The sequence below is a fragment of the Lissotriton vulgaris genome, chromosome 10, assembly GCF_964263255.1.
Source record: "Lissotriton vulgaris chromosome 10, aLisVul1.2, whole genome shotgun sequence".
In the NCBI taxonomy this organism is placed as follows: domain Eukaryota; kingdom Metazoa; phylum Chordata; class Amphibia; order Caudata; family Salamandridae; genus Lissotriton; species Lissotriton vulgaris.
The window spans coordinates 67343188-67359421 of record NC_141698.1 but is presented as its reverse complement, the minus strand read 5'-3'; the positions used below and the strand labels follow the sequence as shown (position 1 = coordinate 67359421).

General features: G+C 45.6%; 1 protein-coding gene across 3 annotated transcripts in view; it reads left to right on the top strand.

Moving 5' to 3' along the window:
- NHERF2 (NHERF family PDZ scaffold protein 2) overlaps window positions 1-16234 on the top strand; it is a 319028-nt gene that overhangs the window by 281062 nt on the left and 21732 nt on the right. Inside the window, exon 5 of one of the 3 annotated variants that reach the window (XM_086940501.1) lies at window positions 10444-10487. The exons of 1 other annotated variant lie outside the window; for it this stretch is intronic. In XM_086940501.1, coding sequence (XP_086796627.1) covers window positions 10444-10487 — 44 coding nt within the window. Of the gene's footprint in view, window positions 1-10443; window positions 10512-16234 lie in introns of all 3 variants that reach the window. One more of the 3 variants, XM_086940500.1, reaches the window with a different exon arrangement.

Below are 16234 nucleotides of genomic sequence, written 5' to 3'. Positions count from 1 at the left end.
ACGTCAGCTCCGCCTCCAGCGCCTCCCTCTCCTCGCGACGAAGCCTGTTCAGGGCGGAGTTCAATGCAATGCACGTGCCCCGAGTCGTCGCCTTGAAGGCGTCCCATTGGGTGAAGACCGAGATGTCGCCAATCTTATTAAGCTCAAAGAACTCACCAATGGCCGCCCTAAGCTTCTTGCAGGATTCCTCATCCTGCGTAAGGGATGCCGGGAAATACCATTTGCGGTGAGGGGACGACTATGGGGCCCAGATCAAGCACGTCGCCAAAAGGCTATGATCAGAAACCGAAAGTGGAAAAATGTTGCTATCGCGCAGGTCGCCCTGTAGAGATTGATGCTCAAAAATATGGTCAAGACGGGAATAAGTGTGGTGAACATGAGAATAGAACGTGTAATCCCTAGTGCGGGGGTGGAGGGAGCGCCAGCTATCAATAAGGCCCAGACTCAACAAAGTATCGCGGAGCTCCGGGGAAAAGAGACCCGTCTCCGTCCTCTGTTGATGCGAACAGTCCAGACATTTATCCCAAACCAAATTGAAGTCCCCCATCACAATCAAGGCTCCCTCCCCGAAGTCCCCAATCACTCTCAGAAGAGCCTCAAGAAAGCCATGTTGGCCCGCATTTGGAGCATAAACAACCACCCACGTGCAAAGCTTACCCATGAGCACACCCTTCACCATCAACCACCGCCCCTCCTTGTCCCCCCGCACACCCACAGGCTGAAATTGAAGGGAAGAGCGGAACAAAAGCGCAACCCCTCGGTGCTTAGTAGTGGCTGAGGATTTATAAATCAGGGGATACTGCTTGTGCTTAAGTCTAGATTCATCTTTACGGGCCAAATGAGTCTCCTGAAGGCCCACCACATCTAGCTGATGATCAAGAATATACTTCCACACTTTCTGGCGCTTTTGAGGAGAATTAAGGCCTTTAACGTTCCAGGAGCCTATCGTAACAGGCGACATCGAGTCCAACACCTCCCCCCATCGCTCCAATCACTGCAGCCCACCGCTAGACACACACCAGACATACCACAGCCATACCAGCTCCCCAGCCACCACCACCGGGATCCATCCCCAACAAGCCTACCAAAACCCAGGGGAGCCTCAGAAACAAAACATAAAGAAGGGAAAGCAAAAAGTGAAAAGAGAACAATGAAATTCGGACATGACCGTATAGGTCGGGGGTAGAAGACCCTGGTAATGCCCCCCCCCCGAATCCAGGGTCGGGGTAACCCTCCAGCGGAGAACTGTCCCACAGAGTACCTGAGTTGGTAGAGCCCTCCGTCTCCCACGGGCCACTGTTGAGGGGGCCTAGGCCGCCGAGGAGCTGTCCACTCGGCTCGATTCAGTCACCTGGGCCACCTAACGTGCTTTCTCTTGACATCGCCTCCCCCTCCAAGAAACTGGAATGAGTGCAAGGTAGGGTTTTCTTGACGGCAGAGAGCTAATCCTAGGAGTTGATAAACCACTGGGTACTCAAGAACAGCGTGCTGCCCAGTAAAGCACCTCAGTGCCTTCTCAGGTGTAGTAAGCGCTATATAAATGCCTATACAGTACAATACCGAGCTTCAAGAAGTGGATCTTCTTGAGGGGCTGGTTCTTCACTGGGGTTGCTCATCTGGTTGCCTATTGCGGTTAATGGAATGATCTATCCATTTTTAGGTCTTGCTAGAGAGAGAGATGGCGCACATGCGCTCTTGTACGGCGACAAACTTTTGTGTACCTAGTAAAAAAAACTTTTAAAAACGGTCTTTGAGCCCGCCTATTACAGATCATTGCTCGGCTTCATAGTCATTCTCATTGTGTTGCTTCTCATTGGTCATCGCTCTTGCGTGTTTGACTCTTGATAGAACTGGAGCCAAGTACTAATTAATGTCTTTATTGGTGTCCTTCCATTGTTTGTGCTCGGATTCGGGTACTTTTTTTTTTTATTGCTCCTTACTGCCTCCCCGCTCCCGGTGGCCTTGGGAATGCAAACTTTCGGACTTTAGAAGATAATTATGCTGCAGTTTTCAAGGTAAAATAGCTTGGCGGGTTGTGTAGTGGCTGCTGGCACATGTTCAAATTCCGTCAAGGCCGACTTTATGTTGGTTGCAGGGCACAAGTCCTATGAAAAGAAGTGGGGGGACTGACAATATGCAAATGAACTCATGACGTCACATGCTGAACGTGTCACGATGTCTGAAAATTACACCGGGACACGTTCAGCTTATTTCTGTAAGGCCCAGCTTCTTGGTAGGGGGGGACGGCGTCCACCTTGTCAAAAGAGTGGGGGGACGCTTCAGAGAAAGGTGGGGTGGGGGACATGGCACATTTCTGTTTGCATGGGGACCTGGTATGTCCGAGTGGGTAGTGAGCGCAGTCTGTGCACAGTCTGTCCCCGCACATCAAGACGGGAGGGGTCACAAAGCGCCCAGTGAGCCCAAAGCGGTAAATACATAGCACCACTCTCTTGCTGGCACGCTCTCTTCTTTGTTTGCTTTTTTTACTGTAAGTGCACACATTGCATATTTTTTATGCTTCATTGAAGCCAAACAAATCTGACTAGGACTCTTTGCCTGTACATTTTGTTTGTTGTGCTGCAGGGACCGCAGGTTAAATGAGGGCTTCCAGACGGATCCAGCGAGGAAAACCTGCTGTGGGGCTAGTTTGGTTAAAGAGATTGGGAGGGGTGGGCTCCCAGTGAGTAAAGGGGATTTAAACACGGTCTTTCAGAGCAGTATGCGCACTCAGTGACAATTTCACAAGGTCCACCCTGAAAAAGCTACCTTGACATTAGTGATGGCTTATGGGTTAGGTGCTTTTAACTAACGATTATGGAGACATTCCCATTTGCTTCTTAGAACTGGCAGTTTAATTTTTACTTTTCTGTTTATAATTTTCAGTTGGTAACTTCACCTACCCATTTCAACGTACTAGGTTATATCTTCTTAGTTTTAAAATGGAATTTCTAATTATAAAAGCGAAGAACAGGAGTAGCGTGCTACTCACCTAAAAGCGCTTCAACACCTGATCAGGTGTAACGAGCACTATATAAAAGCAAACCGTTTACTCTTCTAAACCTCCACTATCCTTCTCAGTGCAAATAATAGACTAATGTATCCACAGCTAAAAATTAATTTCATATTTCACTGTACTAATTCACCACTAATCCCTTTTGGGTTCCGGAGTAGCCTGCTACTTGCCGGAAAAGTGATTCAACATCTCGTCAGGCATAGGTAGTGCTATATAAATGCAATTGCAATACAATACAATTCATGATTGGTCTACTGGAATTGTCAGTTGGGCTTTGAACATTCTCTACTCAGTGTGTTGATTCCTCTCAAATCTGATTCAGATAACATTGAGAGACCGCCCAACACGTACTCATATAATACCCATGAAGAAGTGCAAAAAAAAAGTTAGAACAATAGTGATGAAATGATACACTTTACTGGCAGCCGCATGCGCTGTTTCAGTGTTTTAAATTCAATCCATTAAGTGACATGGAAGGAAAGGACCTGTGACCATTTATTTACGACCTGTTCTGGCCCGTCTACGTCACCAATAATGTCCCTGGCATTCTGTGTGGTGTTTGGTTGTATTCTTGGTAAAGCTTTTGCAGCGCCTCAGACCACTCCATTGCGCTAATTCTACATGAAGTTAGCATTCTTATTAATCAAGGGCTTCTGGCAAATCAAGCTCCTTAACGCGCACAGTAAAAGCATTGTTTTGTAATGGCCCCCCTATTATAGGCGGCCCCCAAATAATGCTTTATTCGATAAGACTAGGAGGGAATGGTTATCGCCCCCATTGCAAGTAAATAGCATGGGAATGGATATGTGTTTGTGTGGAAGATAAAGATTATGGATGGAAAGCTTAAATTGATCTCAGCCGTTCGTAATAACTATGGACTGGGATGCGTCCCTAAGTAATCCTACACACCATGCCACCTCAGATTAGACCCAGCTATATGAATATCAATCTAGACCCTGCTCCAGCGGGAATAGTCCAGTCCGAACTGCCAAGCCAGGCCCTCCCTGAACCGGAACACAAGCAATCCAAGACCGTTTCACCCTTGTTATGGACTCATCAGTTGGATATAGCTTGGTTCCAGTGACAAAGTGTGCACAGGACACACGTCTGCGCATACCCGTCCCACTTGGGGCAGCAGACAAAAGGTGATGGATTGAAAGCTTATATTAATCTTGAACACAGGTAATCACTCCGGCCGCATCCCAATCCATCGTTATTTTGCGGACCATGCAAAGCCAGTAAGGTTCCTCAAAATGCTTTGCAGCAAAAGATGAGAAATCCGGAGAGTTGAGCTTATGGAGTTCCTGCGTTAGTGCTGCAGATTTCATTTACAGATTTATAAAAGGCATTTCCACAGTGTACCTAAATATCTCCAGTTTCATTGTGAAGTACATATTAAGACTTGTAAAGAGTCGGTGTAAAGAAAAAATTGATCACAAAGCCTACTTTATCTGTCTGTTCCTGCTTTTTGTCGAAGCACAAGGTTACTTTAGTTGAGTGTCTTCTTCTTTAACTAAACTGAGAGAAATACTTGATTTAGCTCCCTGGGCCTGAATCCCTTTTAGGCGTTGTACCTGCAGACAGCAGTGTAGTGCTATTCACTTATCCAGCAGGAGTACTTGTATATCAGGGAGCTGTTACGCTCTAAACTTCTTGTGTGCCTGCCGCACTCCCTAGTGCGGATTGAGCCGATATATAAACCTGTATGTAGTGGAGTGCTTTTACTACCCACCCTTTTATCCTCACTAGCGAGCCTGTTGGGACTGTGCTTCCGAGGGATGGGCATTCTTAATTACTTCGGGTGATCCTGAAGTAGATCCCACCTTTTGATTCTTTAAGAGAGTTTCAGCTCATTGGCGTCTCTAGTGTTGGGGCCTGTGCCCCAGCTCTATTTGTCCTACCCCCACCCACCACCACAGTTGTTGAATGTGCCAGAAGGCGAGACAGAAAAGCAACCAGACACCGCTCCTTACCACAAACATTATTTTGGCCAACTGCCTTTCATTTTAAAGCAGCGTTGTTTGCTTAACATGTTTAACCCCTTCGCTTAACTGCCCAAAACGCAACATGGACACATAATGTTTTTCCACAAGAAACGGACCCTTTTTAGGTCTCGCCTGAGCCAGCGCGCATGCGCTGCTCTGCGAGGCGTCTAGTAAGGGCTTTTCAACTCGCACCACACGCTCTTGCGTGTGATTTTTTTTTTTTTATTCATCACACCTATTGTCCTTTGCGTGCGTCTTTCTAAAAAAGACAGTACGCAATTGGCCAAAGGAGGGTGCATGTCCCACCTTCTCTCTACCCTGGCCTAGGGAGCTCGGGAGCAAGCAGCAGCGTGGCCGGGTGCCAGCTGCATACCTCGCATTCCTGCAGTGCGAGCACACCGCGCTTGTTTTTTGTTTGTTTTAGTGCGTCTGTCCCACGATCCGAGCCCCTTAACCCTACATCAGAAAAATTGTGCACAGAATTTCCCAGTGTGTACCACACATGAACTCACTGCGTAAGTACTGTGCACATTACTACACTGCTCTCTAATAAATGGCACGCGCGGCCCGCTTGTTGCAATTTCTTGTAGACTCAGCGTGTGTGGACCTGTATGAGAGTACAATTGTGGAATCCTTGTACTGGGTTTACATGCTTGTCCCACTCGGGTATGGGATTTCTGCTTCCCACTTTTGGGGTCCGACAGCCACCACTGAGAGGCGAATTGTACACAAACGAAGCCTGTGACTTTCATCACCTCTTCTGCATGCTTCTCTGCCACTAGACTCTAGCTTTTATTTCTCCAGTTCACTTCCTTAGCCCTTCTCAAAGTCCATCTCCTTTTAGTCGCCCCCTAACCAGCTTCCCTTCCCTAGCCTCCCTCCGCCATCGCTACCTTCGCAATCTTCCCTTCGCATACACTCTCCTCCCTTCTCTGCACTCCTCTATCTTCTCTCTTCTTTTAAACGCCCTCAGTCCCCTTCCTTCACCTCAATTCTCCACCCGCCCCACTGCCCTCTCCATCCTGTCTGGTGTACATGTTAATGACATTAAATGACCACTCCCCTATTCAGCCCAGGATGCTCGTAGGGGGGAGGGGTTCCCTGCAGATGGCCCGGGTTGCTCCTGCCACCGACGGGCCATTTTCCCGATTCCATGCCCCGAAAAACAAAGTTTTGGAGTCAACCCAACCCTTGGATGGCAAAATAGGGTCTAGTTATTCATGGCTTTCTCGTACTGAGGAATACAAGGTGATTAGCCAGCCCTCCTTGTGATAAGCCAGTGTGAGACAGAAGAAGCCCCCTTGCCCACAGCCCCTCCCCCCAGCGCTTGGGCTATATAGCATCCTGCTAATCTGCTCAGCTTCTGTACTGGATTGGTTCTCCCTTTAATGGGATAATTCCAGGAAGAGTCGCGGATGCCCTGCCGTCTGGGGCCTGCTGTATTTAAAGGCGGCCTGGTAGTCAGAGGGGGCCCACCCGGGCTCTGGCCTTTGAGAAGCACTGAGTTATGCCAACTCTTCTCTTCAGGGTCGACACTCATTAATTTTTGCCAAATGACCCAATATGGCAAACTTTTTATTTTGTTATCTGCTCCCTTCAAAAATGTGTGCACATAAATAAGACCTTAAAATGCAGTTCCTCGACTTTCTAAACAAAAATCTCTTTCCTAAGAACTTATCATATCCCTCCTGTTGTCTCCCACGCTGTAAATAACGGACGTAAACTATTACATACATTAGTGATATTCCATTTAATGACAGAAGGCTGGGAGGGTGAATATGTTTTCTTAGGACCGAAATAGTAACCTGCAAGTCACACACATGTCAGCGGTGAGCATTTAATTGGTGGAACCATCTTGCAGGCTAGTGTAGTCAAGGACTACATAGTTTCTGTGTCCGATATATTTTCACTTATTTTGTTTTATTTTGCGCTTGTCAACCGATAACATTCTTTATCAGCAGTGCCCAGAAGTCAGTTCTTTCAAAGGTCAAGCTTCAGTGTTTATTTGCATTTAATTAATTTGCAGATGGGAGCCTACATTTACACCTGGGCAGTACTTTAAGTAGGATGAAAAAGGAGAGGTAATCTCTGAAAGGAAAATGGCAGAACAAACCTAACTAAGGATTCTTAACGAGAAGCCCAGCCAATGAAATTCATGGCATGGCCTAAAACCAATGCAGCACAATCTCGTGCGTGACTCCGCATGTCACTTGGTCAGTAATTGAATTCCTCTTTGTATGTATTTGTTAGAGCTCCCAGACATGCAATACAAGCAGGGCAAGTGGAATTTTATGATTTTACCACTGCTGCATCTTCCTGAATTTACTGCATTTTCCACAAAATCCATTATTTGCTGCATAATCCGCTTATTTATTTGTGAAAAAAAAAAGTTTGTAGCACAAATGGATCAAAAATGCAGACACACGTGTTGCCAGACAACGGACGTTCCTTCACAAATGTTGACTAGCCATCTTTTTGTTGCTTATTGGTGTATTTGGGTGTTAAATTGGTACTAATGAGGTGAAACCTTTGCACAGTGTTAACCTGTGTAAAAGTGACAAAATAATGCGCAGTATCGCCGTATGTTGAGCCGCTCCACTGTGTGCAGGTCCGCACATAGGGCCACCTCGCTTCCCACTAGGTCCCCGCATTTGCTTACGGCGCCTGAAGGGCCCCCGTTGACCAACTTGAAATTCCCCAAAATTCATCCCGCATCCCAAGGCACCCCTCACCAGCAACACCCCTCTTCAAGCCCTTTGCCTCGCCCACGCCAAACCCCAACACAATTCACAGCCACCCGCACCCAGCCTCTGGAGTCAACCCCATTGTACCCATACTGATCCTTTAGTATGCTCAACCCAGCACCAAGCCTGTGGTAAGCACAACAACTCCCGACCTGCAACCCCCAACATTAGGATGCACACCTCCCCACACAGATCCCCCGTAATCCTGATGGCCTCGGAGCCCCACATAATACCCACGAATTGCAAACTTCAAACCAACATCAAGCCAGCCCCAGAACCAAAACCCCAGCCCTACTATCCTCACACAACATCCACCTACTCTCCCGCAAGTCTTATACTTCAGTTTTATTTTTACTTATAAGGTCCCAAAGGCGAGACCTATTGGCTATGCCATTGCTTGTTTGCAGTGTGCCTAGCTGTGGATTTGGGACCCTAGCTCAGCAGGCACCTAGGGAAACCTAGCAAACCTGTGCATTTTTTAAAACTAGACACCCAGGGGAATCTAGGATGGGGAGACTTGTGTGCCTCTTACCAGGTTCTGTTACCCAGAATCCCGTGTAAACCTCAAACTTTGTCAAGAAAACACATTTTTCTCACATTCTGTGATGGAAAGTTGTGTAATCACGTGGAGCCACAAACTTCCACCCACCCAGTATTCCCCCAAGTCTCCTGATAAAAATGGTGCCTCACTTGTGTAGGTAGGCCTAGTGCCTGCGTCAGGAAACGGCCCAAAACGTACTGTGGAGACTTCAAAATGATCGATTACAAAAAGACCTTGTTTTGCAAGAAAGTCATCTGGGTTTTTGAACCCGGGCTCAGCAGCCATCTAGGGAAACCTACCAATCCCAGACATTTCTGAAAACTAGACATCCAGGGAGAGTCCAGGGAGGTGTGACTTGCATGGATCCGCCAACGTCTTCCTACCCAGAATTCCCTGCAAACTGTAAATCTAACTGAAAAAATCACATTATAGGCCAATTTTTTAAAATTACATCGGTATTAATGTAATGCAACTAAGGCCCAGCAAGCATTATGAAGTTTAAAAATGATGAATAAATGAGGCAATATCACAAAATATTCCACATTATGCCGCATAATTTGCCTTTTATTTGCATATAATTTACTCAACCCTGAACCATAATTTGTCCTTGTCCTGCCGCATAATTCAAGTGGCCCTGGTTATAGTTAGCTAGGGTAACTATAACTACTGAATTTAAATGGTTTTGTACTAGTGAAATCTGAACCTAACTACAATGTCACTGTAACCTTTGTTTTTTCGACTATACAACTGTCATCTATCCATATGGCTGAATAGGCGGTAAGATAAAATAATGCACTAGACCATGAATGCAATATATAAGGACCTTGGTACATTAATGATACCTCTTCCATCAATGTATGTACATGTGTATATGGATGGCGACCTAATTTAACCTGTAAGGATTCGACTCTGATTACTGTACCTTGTGACCTAAACAAATACAATGTAAATGTGTATTATTTGTCGAACTGGACGAAATAAATCAAATAAAAAAAATATATATGTTACAGTGCTGATCGGCCTTGTTTAATTTAATAAAGAGTGTTTTTTTGTGTTAATAACTTTGGTGCTGTTTAACGAATTTTCATGAAACGTTCCACAAAAAAATGTCATCTACTTATGCTCTTGCTTTAAAAGTATTGGGGTGATCCGTAAAATTAACAAAATTCTTCTGTTAATGAGATGGTGTGGTGTCCCAGAGGAACCCTGACCCCCGCCCCTCCCAATCCCCAACACCCGGGCCCCCCAAAAAAAGCAAGACCTCCCATGTGGTCCAGCGGGACTCCGGTGGGGTACTGCATGAACCCCATGCGGTCCTGCGGGACCCAGAAAAAATAGACAGAAAAATTCATTGAAAATATGAGGTTGGGAGGGACCTTGAGGGGGTTGACTGCCCGAAGAGGGACTGTTTTTTTAACGCAAAGTTTGATTTGATTAGCTTACTTAACTATGGTTTAAAAAAAAATCTGTTCATTGGTTTTTAAAATACAAACAAACATGAAACTAATACGGGTCTGGAATTGACATTAGAAGGCTACAGAGAAATGACAGTCAACATATGCGCGATAATATCTCTCGGTCGAGGTTGATAGGTTCTGCAACATAGTCTCAAGTAGCAGTAGGGATATCTCACTTTTAAAAAAAAATCCTTGCCTAACAATGTCACTTTAACCTTTGTTTCATCACTTAATATAGGTATATACATATGCCTTCAAAATCTTATTTAAACATTTTAAGCTAACATGTGAATCCGATTTTGTATGTATTTGTATATAGAAATATAGACCTACAAATATATACTTAAACATGTTCAGCAAACATACACACATGCATATATATATTACATAATATATTATATTACAATATATTCTAATAGAATACATTATTATACATTTTGTTATAATACATTATATTATATTAAAAATAAAACCTTTGTATGTGGTCCCCCAGTTTTATCTGTGGCTCAGTGTACCTCCCACAACTAAAATTCACTTCTAGAGACACTATTGTCCTGTATTTTTGATGACCTAGTTTTCCATTCGTCATGATGTACTTCTGTCCGATGTGAATCGGGGTTGTTTCATTTGTGTATTTAGGTTGGAGTGATGCACACATGTCTGGACGTTTGTTCATTAATGGGTTCTTTTTGTCTCGTTTTAGGACCCCTGCCTCAGCCCATTCCTAACGGATCTGCACAGCTCCAGGTCAGTCCTGCAGCTTCACACTTTGTGAGTAGAATTGAGAAAGATGACACAACTTGCCCAGAGGAGTATTTGGGAACATTAATGGTTGATGATTTCTGAATGCTTTATGGGCTGACAGGCCCCACCCAGCAAGTGCACAACATGCCTGCTCCTAGTGTATTTGCGTATCGCTGTCACTCATTCACCCCACTATGTTCAGACCCCTTGAGATCCTGCATTTGTTCTGACGGATTCACGAAGCACTGCGCGGCCATGGGCTCTGGTACTCAGCTATTCAGGATAACAGCTAACTCAGTCAAGGATTCTCTTTTAGAATAATTGCATTTTAATACATGTAATTATTCTATTTGTCTTGTGTATGGTGCACCAATCATGAGGTCTCGCAGCAATGCGATGTTGTCTTCTTAGGCTCAAACGGGAGGAGAGTGCCGTGTCCAGTTTGTAGAATGCAGTGTGTGGATACCTGAACATCTGGCACAGGTAGTGGTTGGCAGGAGGGCTTCATGTCTGCTTCTGTGCGAAACCAGGTACGATTCAAAGTGCTAGACAATGCCAAGGTGGGAACCAGCAGAGCCAGGTGTGTGGGCAAGGACTCCTTCGCACATCTGTCCAGGAGCAGGTTCAGCACCACTGGGGAAGGCCCTCCACTCCCCAGTTTGGCAGAGGCCGCCCTCAAAGTAGGGCATAGAGGGCTGGCACATTGATAGGTCCTGGTGGCCCAGAAAAAAACGTTTTGGGTGGCGAAACGCCGCTACAGGATAAATCTGGACCCCTCCCTCACCGCACACACAGGCCTGGTACCAAAGGAGAGGAAAGAGGCTCAAACCTCCAGGGGCCAATCAGGAGCCAGGGGTATTGTTCAGATGGCCCTATGAGGTGGCAACAAAGGGAATGATGAGGGATATAAACGGCGCTGTCCCACAGTGTGCTCATTAATAGGACAGGGCAGCGCGCAACAAGTGACACCCACCCACACCTAATGAAGAAACAAAGTCACAAGGGGGCAGCCTATAAGACCGGGAGCAAGTGTTGCTAAAAAAGCTCACCTGGTAAGGGGCAGTGACGGGTGGAGGCTACTTACCTGGGGATGCCCTATGGTAAGGTCATTTGGCTGACCAGGAGAGTATATGGAGCGCGGCACTCGCAGCTCAGACTTGCTGGACGGAGGGCACAAATGGACAGACATGGCAGTGAGTTGAGCCGTACATCAGTTGAGAAGGTACCCCACCTCGAGGACAGTGGAAAACCCAACTCGGGGAACTCGATTTACCTCACAAGTTGATATGTATGTTTTATGACTTGGAAATGATTCATGACATGATTTACGACTAACCAGTGACGGAGTTATGACAGGGCATGATTTATGGCTGCCCCTGTCGAATGATGTATGGCCCCATGTCAAAGGGGCACGTGCTAATCATACATGATAAATATACATGCCTCATGTACTTGTGATGTAAGTAACTGAACTATAGAGTTGTTGGAGTGGGTCAAGTGTGGGTGTTATTATCTGTCCTTTGCTGCATAAACCATGGCAAGAGGCCATTTCCTTGCCTACATTGGTGCCCACAACACACCTGCTATTTCAGTGATGGGGGTGGAAGACAGAATTGCCCCCCCCCCCCCCTCACATACACAGTACCCCCTCCTGCTTTCTACAAAAAAAAATCTACAATAACATCTGCCAGAACTGTAGTTCGCATACATTCTTAATCTATTCCTGGGCACCCCTCTTAGAGTGCAGAGGTGCTTTACAGGGGACTTGGAAAGTTTTACATTTACAAAATACAATGTACTGCATGGTCTAGGGCCTCTAGGCTCTTTAATCCAGCCATTTGTCACGCATACCTGCAGCGCGTTTTGAGGAAAGACAGATGTCCGCCTGACTACATGGGGTGACCAGATTTTGAGAAGCAAAAACCGGTACAGGCCAGACCTAGAAATAGGACTAAAGGCAGCAAATGATCAAGGAATAAATCTGATGTGTCTCGGTTTTGGCGTAGCCTTTATATATAAATAGAAATGCGCAAAGCCGAATTCAGAGGTATGCTCTTTTTTCACATGTGCCTATAAAGTGTCAACTTTTGAAATAACCTATGAAATGTATCTGGAATTATCTTTTTCTCTCAGGCAGCATAGGAAATGGTGTAAACCTAGCCTTGTAGAGTGTGTGTGTGTATATACATATATATGGACGGGGCACGCCAAGGTTTCCGATGAAATTGGAAGGAGGACATGCAGTTATTAACTGCGGCGGCGTGTACTTACATTGCTGCCCACCCACTTGACATTCTAATCGGACCCCCTGGTTGGCGGTTCAGGGACCGGAGGAGACCTTTTGACTTTCTTTACAAGCAGGAAAACGTGGGTTCCCTTGCATCACGAACTATCCTACAGGCCCCCCATGTTCAAGTTACCTGGTTGCATTTGAAGCATTCTGGGAGCTGTGGTCCTCGAACACACAGTGGACTACAGGCGCACTAGCATCCATGGGGGCGGAGTGTGCCCTCTGACCTATAAGAGGGCGGCAGGACGAGAGGTCGTGTTTTGGGAAGCCTCCTGAAGTCTGAGGCACTGACGAAGGCAAATTGTAGTTGCCGAAATGCATTTGCCATATAAGAAATAAAACTGCTTCCAAAGTGTTCCCTGTGGGTCTCCGCTCATTTTCGTCAGAAAAGGAGTTTTGGTGGATATATACATATATATATATACATACACACACACACACACACACACTCACACTCACACTCACACTCACTCTCACTCACACACACACACTCTTATACTTATACGTTCCTGAGTTTCCAAAACAGGGGATCAGCGCTCCTCGGGCCCTTGGAGACAAGTTACTTCAGGACACAGCAAAGTCCTCTCAAGCAGGGGGACACAGCACACAGCAAAGTTCCTTGTCCTCTCCTCAGTCAAATCAGCAAACTGAGGCCAGCCCCAGAACACACAGCAAGGGCAGTCTTTCTCTTCAGCTGTTCTTCTGTGGCAGAGTTCCTCTTGATCACAAAGTAGTTTCAGTCCTTTTTCAGTATGGATTTCAGTCTTGAGTTCAGGGGTTTAGCTCTTACATTTATACCCCGAAAGGCCTTTGAAGTCTTTGTGTCCAGGGGGCTCTGACCCCGGTCCAGACCTGGGCGTCTTCCTGCCAGTGCACACCCTCTTCCTTTGATAGTCAGGGTCTGGGGCCCAGACGCTCAGCGGGAGGTGGAACCATCCTGCGGGGGCAGCAACACCGCCTTCTTCACATCCAGAGGGCTACTCCCTCCCCCCCCCCCCCCCCCCCCCCCCCCCCACATCAAACGCAGGCAAGCCTATTGCTGTCTCACCTACTCCTCCCTGGGGTCAGGACACTTCTCAGACCCGGTCACATCCAAACCCAGGCAAGCAATACACAACCAGGCAGAGGCACAAAGGATGGTTTAAGACAATAAACCAGCCACTTCTAAAAGTGTGTTTTCTAAACACACAATTCAAAAGCCATCTTCACAAAAAGATGTGTTATTACATTCTGAGTTCAGGCACACTAAAATCCATCTCTCCATCTTATACCTATGGGAAGATATGCTGGAAACATGGGACACAACATTCCCCATTCTATCCTATGGGCAAGATGGCCTTGCAACAGTGATAAACAAATTTGGCAGTATTTCCCTGTCAGGACATGGTATACACCTCCGTACATGTTCTACCTTTCACATACACTGCACCCTGCCCGGGAGGGGGGGTAGCTTGGGCCTACTGTAGGGGTGTCTTATGTACATAAAAAGGGAAGGTAAGTCCTGGCAAGTGGGTGCACTTGCCAGAACAACAAGGCAGTTAATAAACTGCGCGCAGGCACTGCAGTGGCAGGTCTGATATCTCTTCTAAGGGCTACTTGTGTGGGTGGCACAGTTAGTGCTGCAGGCCCACTAGTAGCATGTGCATTACCAGCCCTGGCACACTTAGTGCAGTTTACTAGGGACTTTACTAGTAAGGCAAACATACCAATTATGGACAACTAATTACCATAACACTTTATACAGGGAGCCCTTGCACTTAGACACTGAAAGTGGCAAAGTGCCCAAAGCATCTAAGTTGGCAACATAATGTCAGAAAAAGGTCTAGGAGGAAGGCAAAACGTTTAAGTAACTTTAGCCAAAAAGGGCAAAGTCCAACAGTGTCTGTCACATGGACTCCCTTTTGGGGGTGTTTGTTCAAGTGTTGTATTTGCCACAAAGAAATGTATGGCAATGGCCCGAGTTTTGTGAAACAAATGATGCATCCTTACACAGGGTCGGATTGGGACAGAAATTAAAATCTGCCGGGGACCAAAGGAAAAAGTTACCCACATTAGAAAATTAGATATGTAATAAAGTGGCCTATCATTGCAAATTGGGGCTGTTTGGAACTAGGAATGACACGCTGTCTAGGTGTTTTGCAAGGTATGGAAGACTGGATGGATTTGAGCTTGCTGTAAGCAATGCATCTTTTAATATCCGGGAAATCAACAGTAAAAACCGACCCAGCAGACCATAAAACAGGCCCACAAACAGCAAAAAATTCGATCCCCACACTGAGGTATCATATCAGCTCTTTGGGTGCTGTTTAATTGCCTTATAAGCCGGTCCAACCCAGTCCTTACTGGCCATCCAGAACTCTGTTCTTCCTCAACTCGCCTTCTTCAGGAGTCTTGAGTCACAAGTCCAACTACAGAGGCCTGTTCTTTTCTTACTTGCCAGCACAGCCCGGGAATTCTCTGCTTTGCACATCCGTGCATCTCTTTTGAGTTAAGGAACTTCTTAAAACATGGTCCATTGCTCTTAAGAGTTTTGCTTCTGGTCTTGCTTGTAGTCTCTTATTGGTGCCAGGACACCCGTCAGGGCACCTAAATGCTTTAGACGTACTATAAGTAAATTCTTAAATCTTTTCCATAAGCCTCAGGCATTCCGACAGCCTGGTACCTGGGGAGATATACATTTTGTTGGATCTGTTTAAATTGTTATATGGCTAGCCATAAGTCCGCAACTAAATAATTAAAACAAAGTTACAAAGAAGTGATCTTTCTTTTGCAGATAGCAAAAGATTGTGGGTGATGGTGCACTTATTTGCACAGCCAGCTTGAGCAACACAGGCTTCCCTCACACCAAGATTAGAGCTCGGTGAGCAAACAAATTAACATGGCGAGTGGAGTCAAGGGTCTGACTTGGCTATTAGAGTCTGTGCGCGTGCCGAACCCTGGAAATGTTTCCTATGCAAATCCTACAGGAAACATCACTTGAAATATTAAGTCTCTTCAAAATTCAAAAAAAGTATATTTCTTTAAAATGTAGGAACTTTGACATTAATACGTCTTATTAGCACACTGCATTGAGCAGTACTTATTAAAAGTGAGTTATTAAACATGAAATTTTAACTATTTGTGTCCCCACCCTGGCGACAGTGCAATTAGTAAACTAAGAGGTAACAGTTCTCATGTGAAACCTGTATGTGTCCCAATTCTTATATATAGAACAACATTATAAACTATTAAATCCACCACAGAGGGTTTTTGTACAGCTAGTATTCTGAACGTACGTATCTGAAGGTTCTTTCTAATGCGATAGTGAAGAAAATGAGGATTAGTAAAATAAAATATCTACATAAGATCACACAATTTAGTTAAGCGGGGAAGCCGCAATTAATTCAGGATTTCTCGTTTCACTTTGTACAAATCAGCCACTAAATGAGTATATGTCTTTCTTTTTTTACCTCGAACGTTA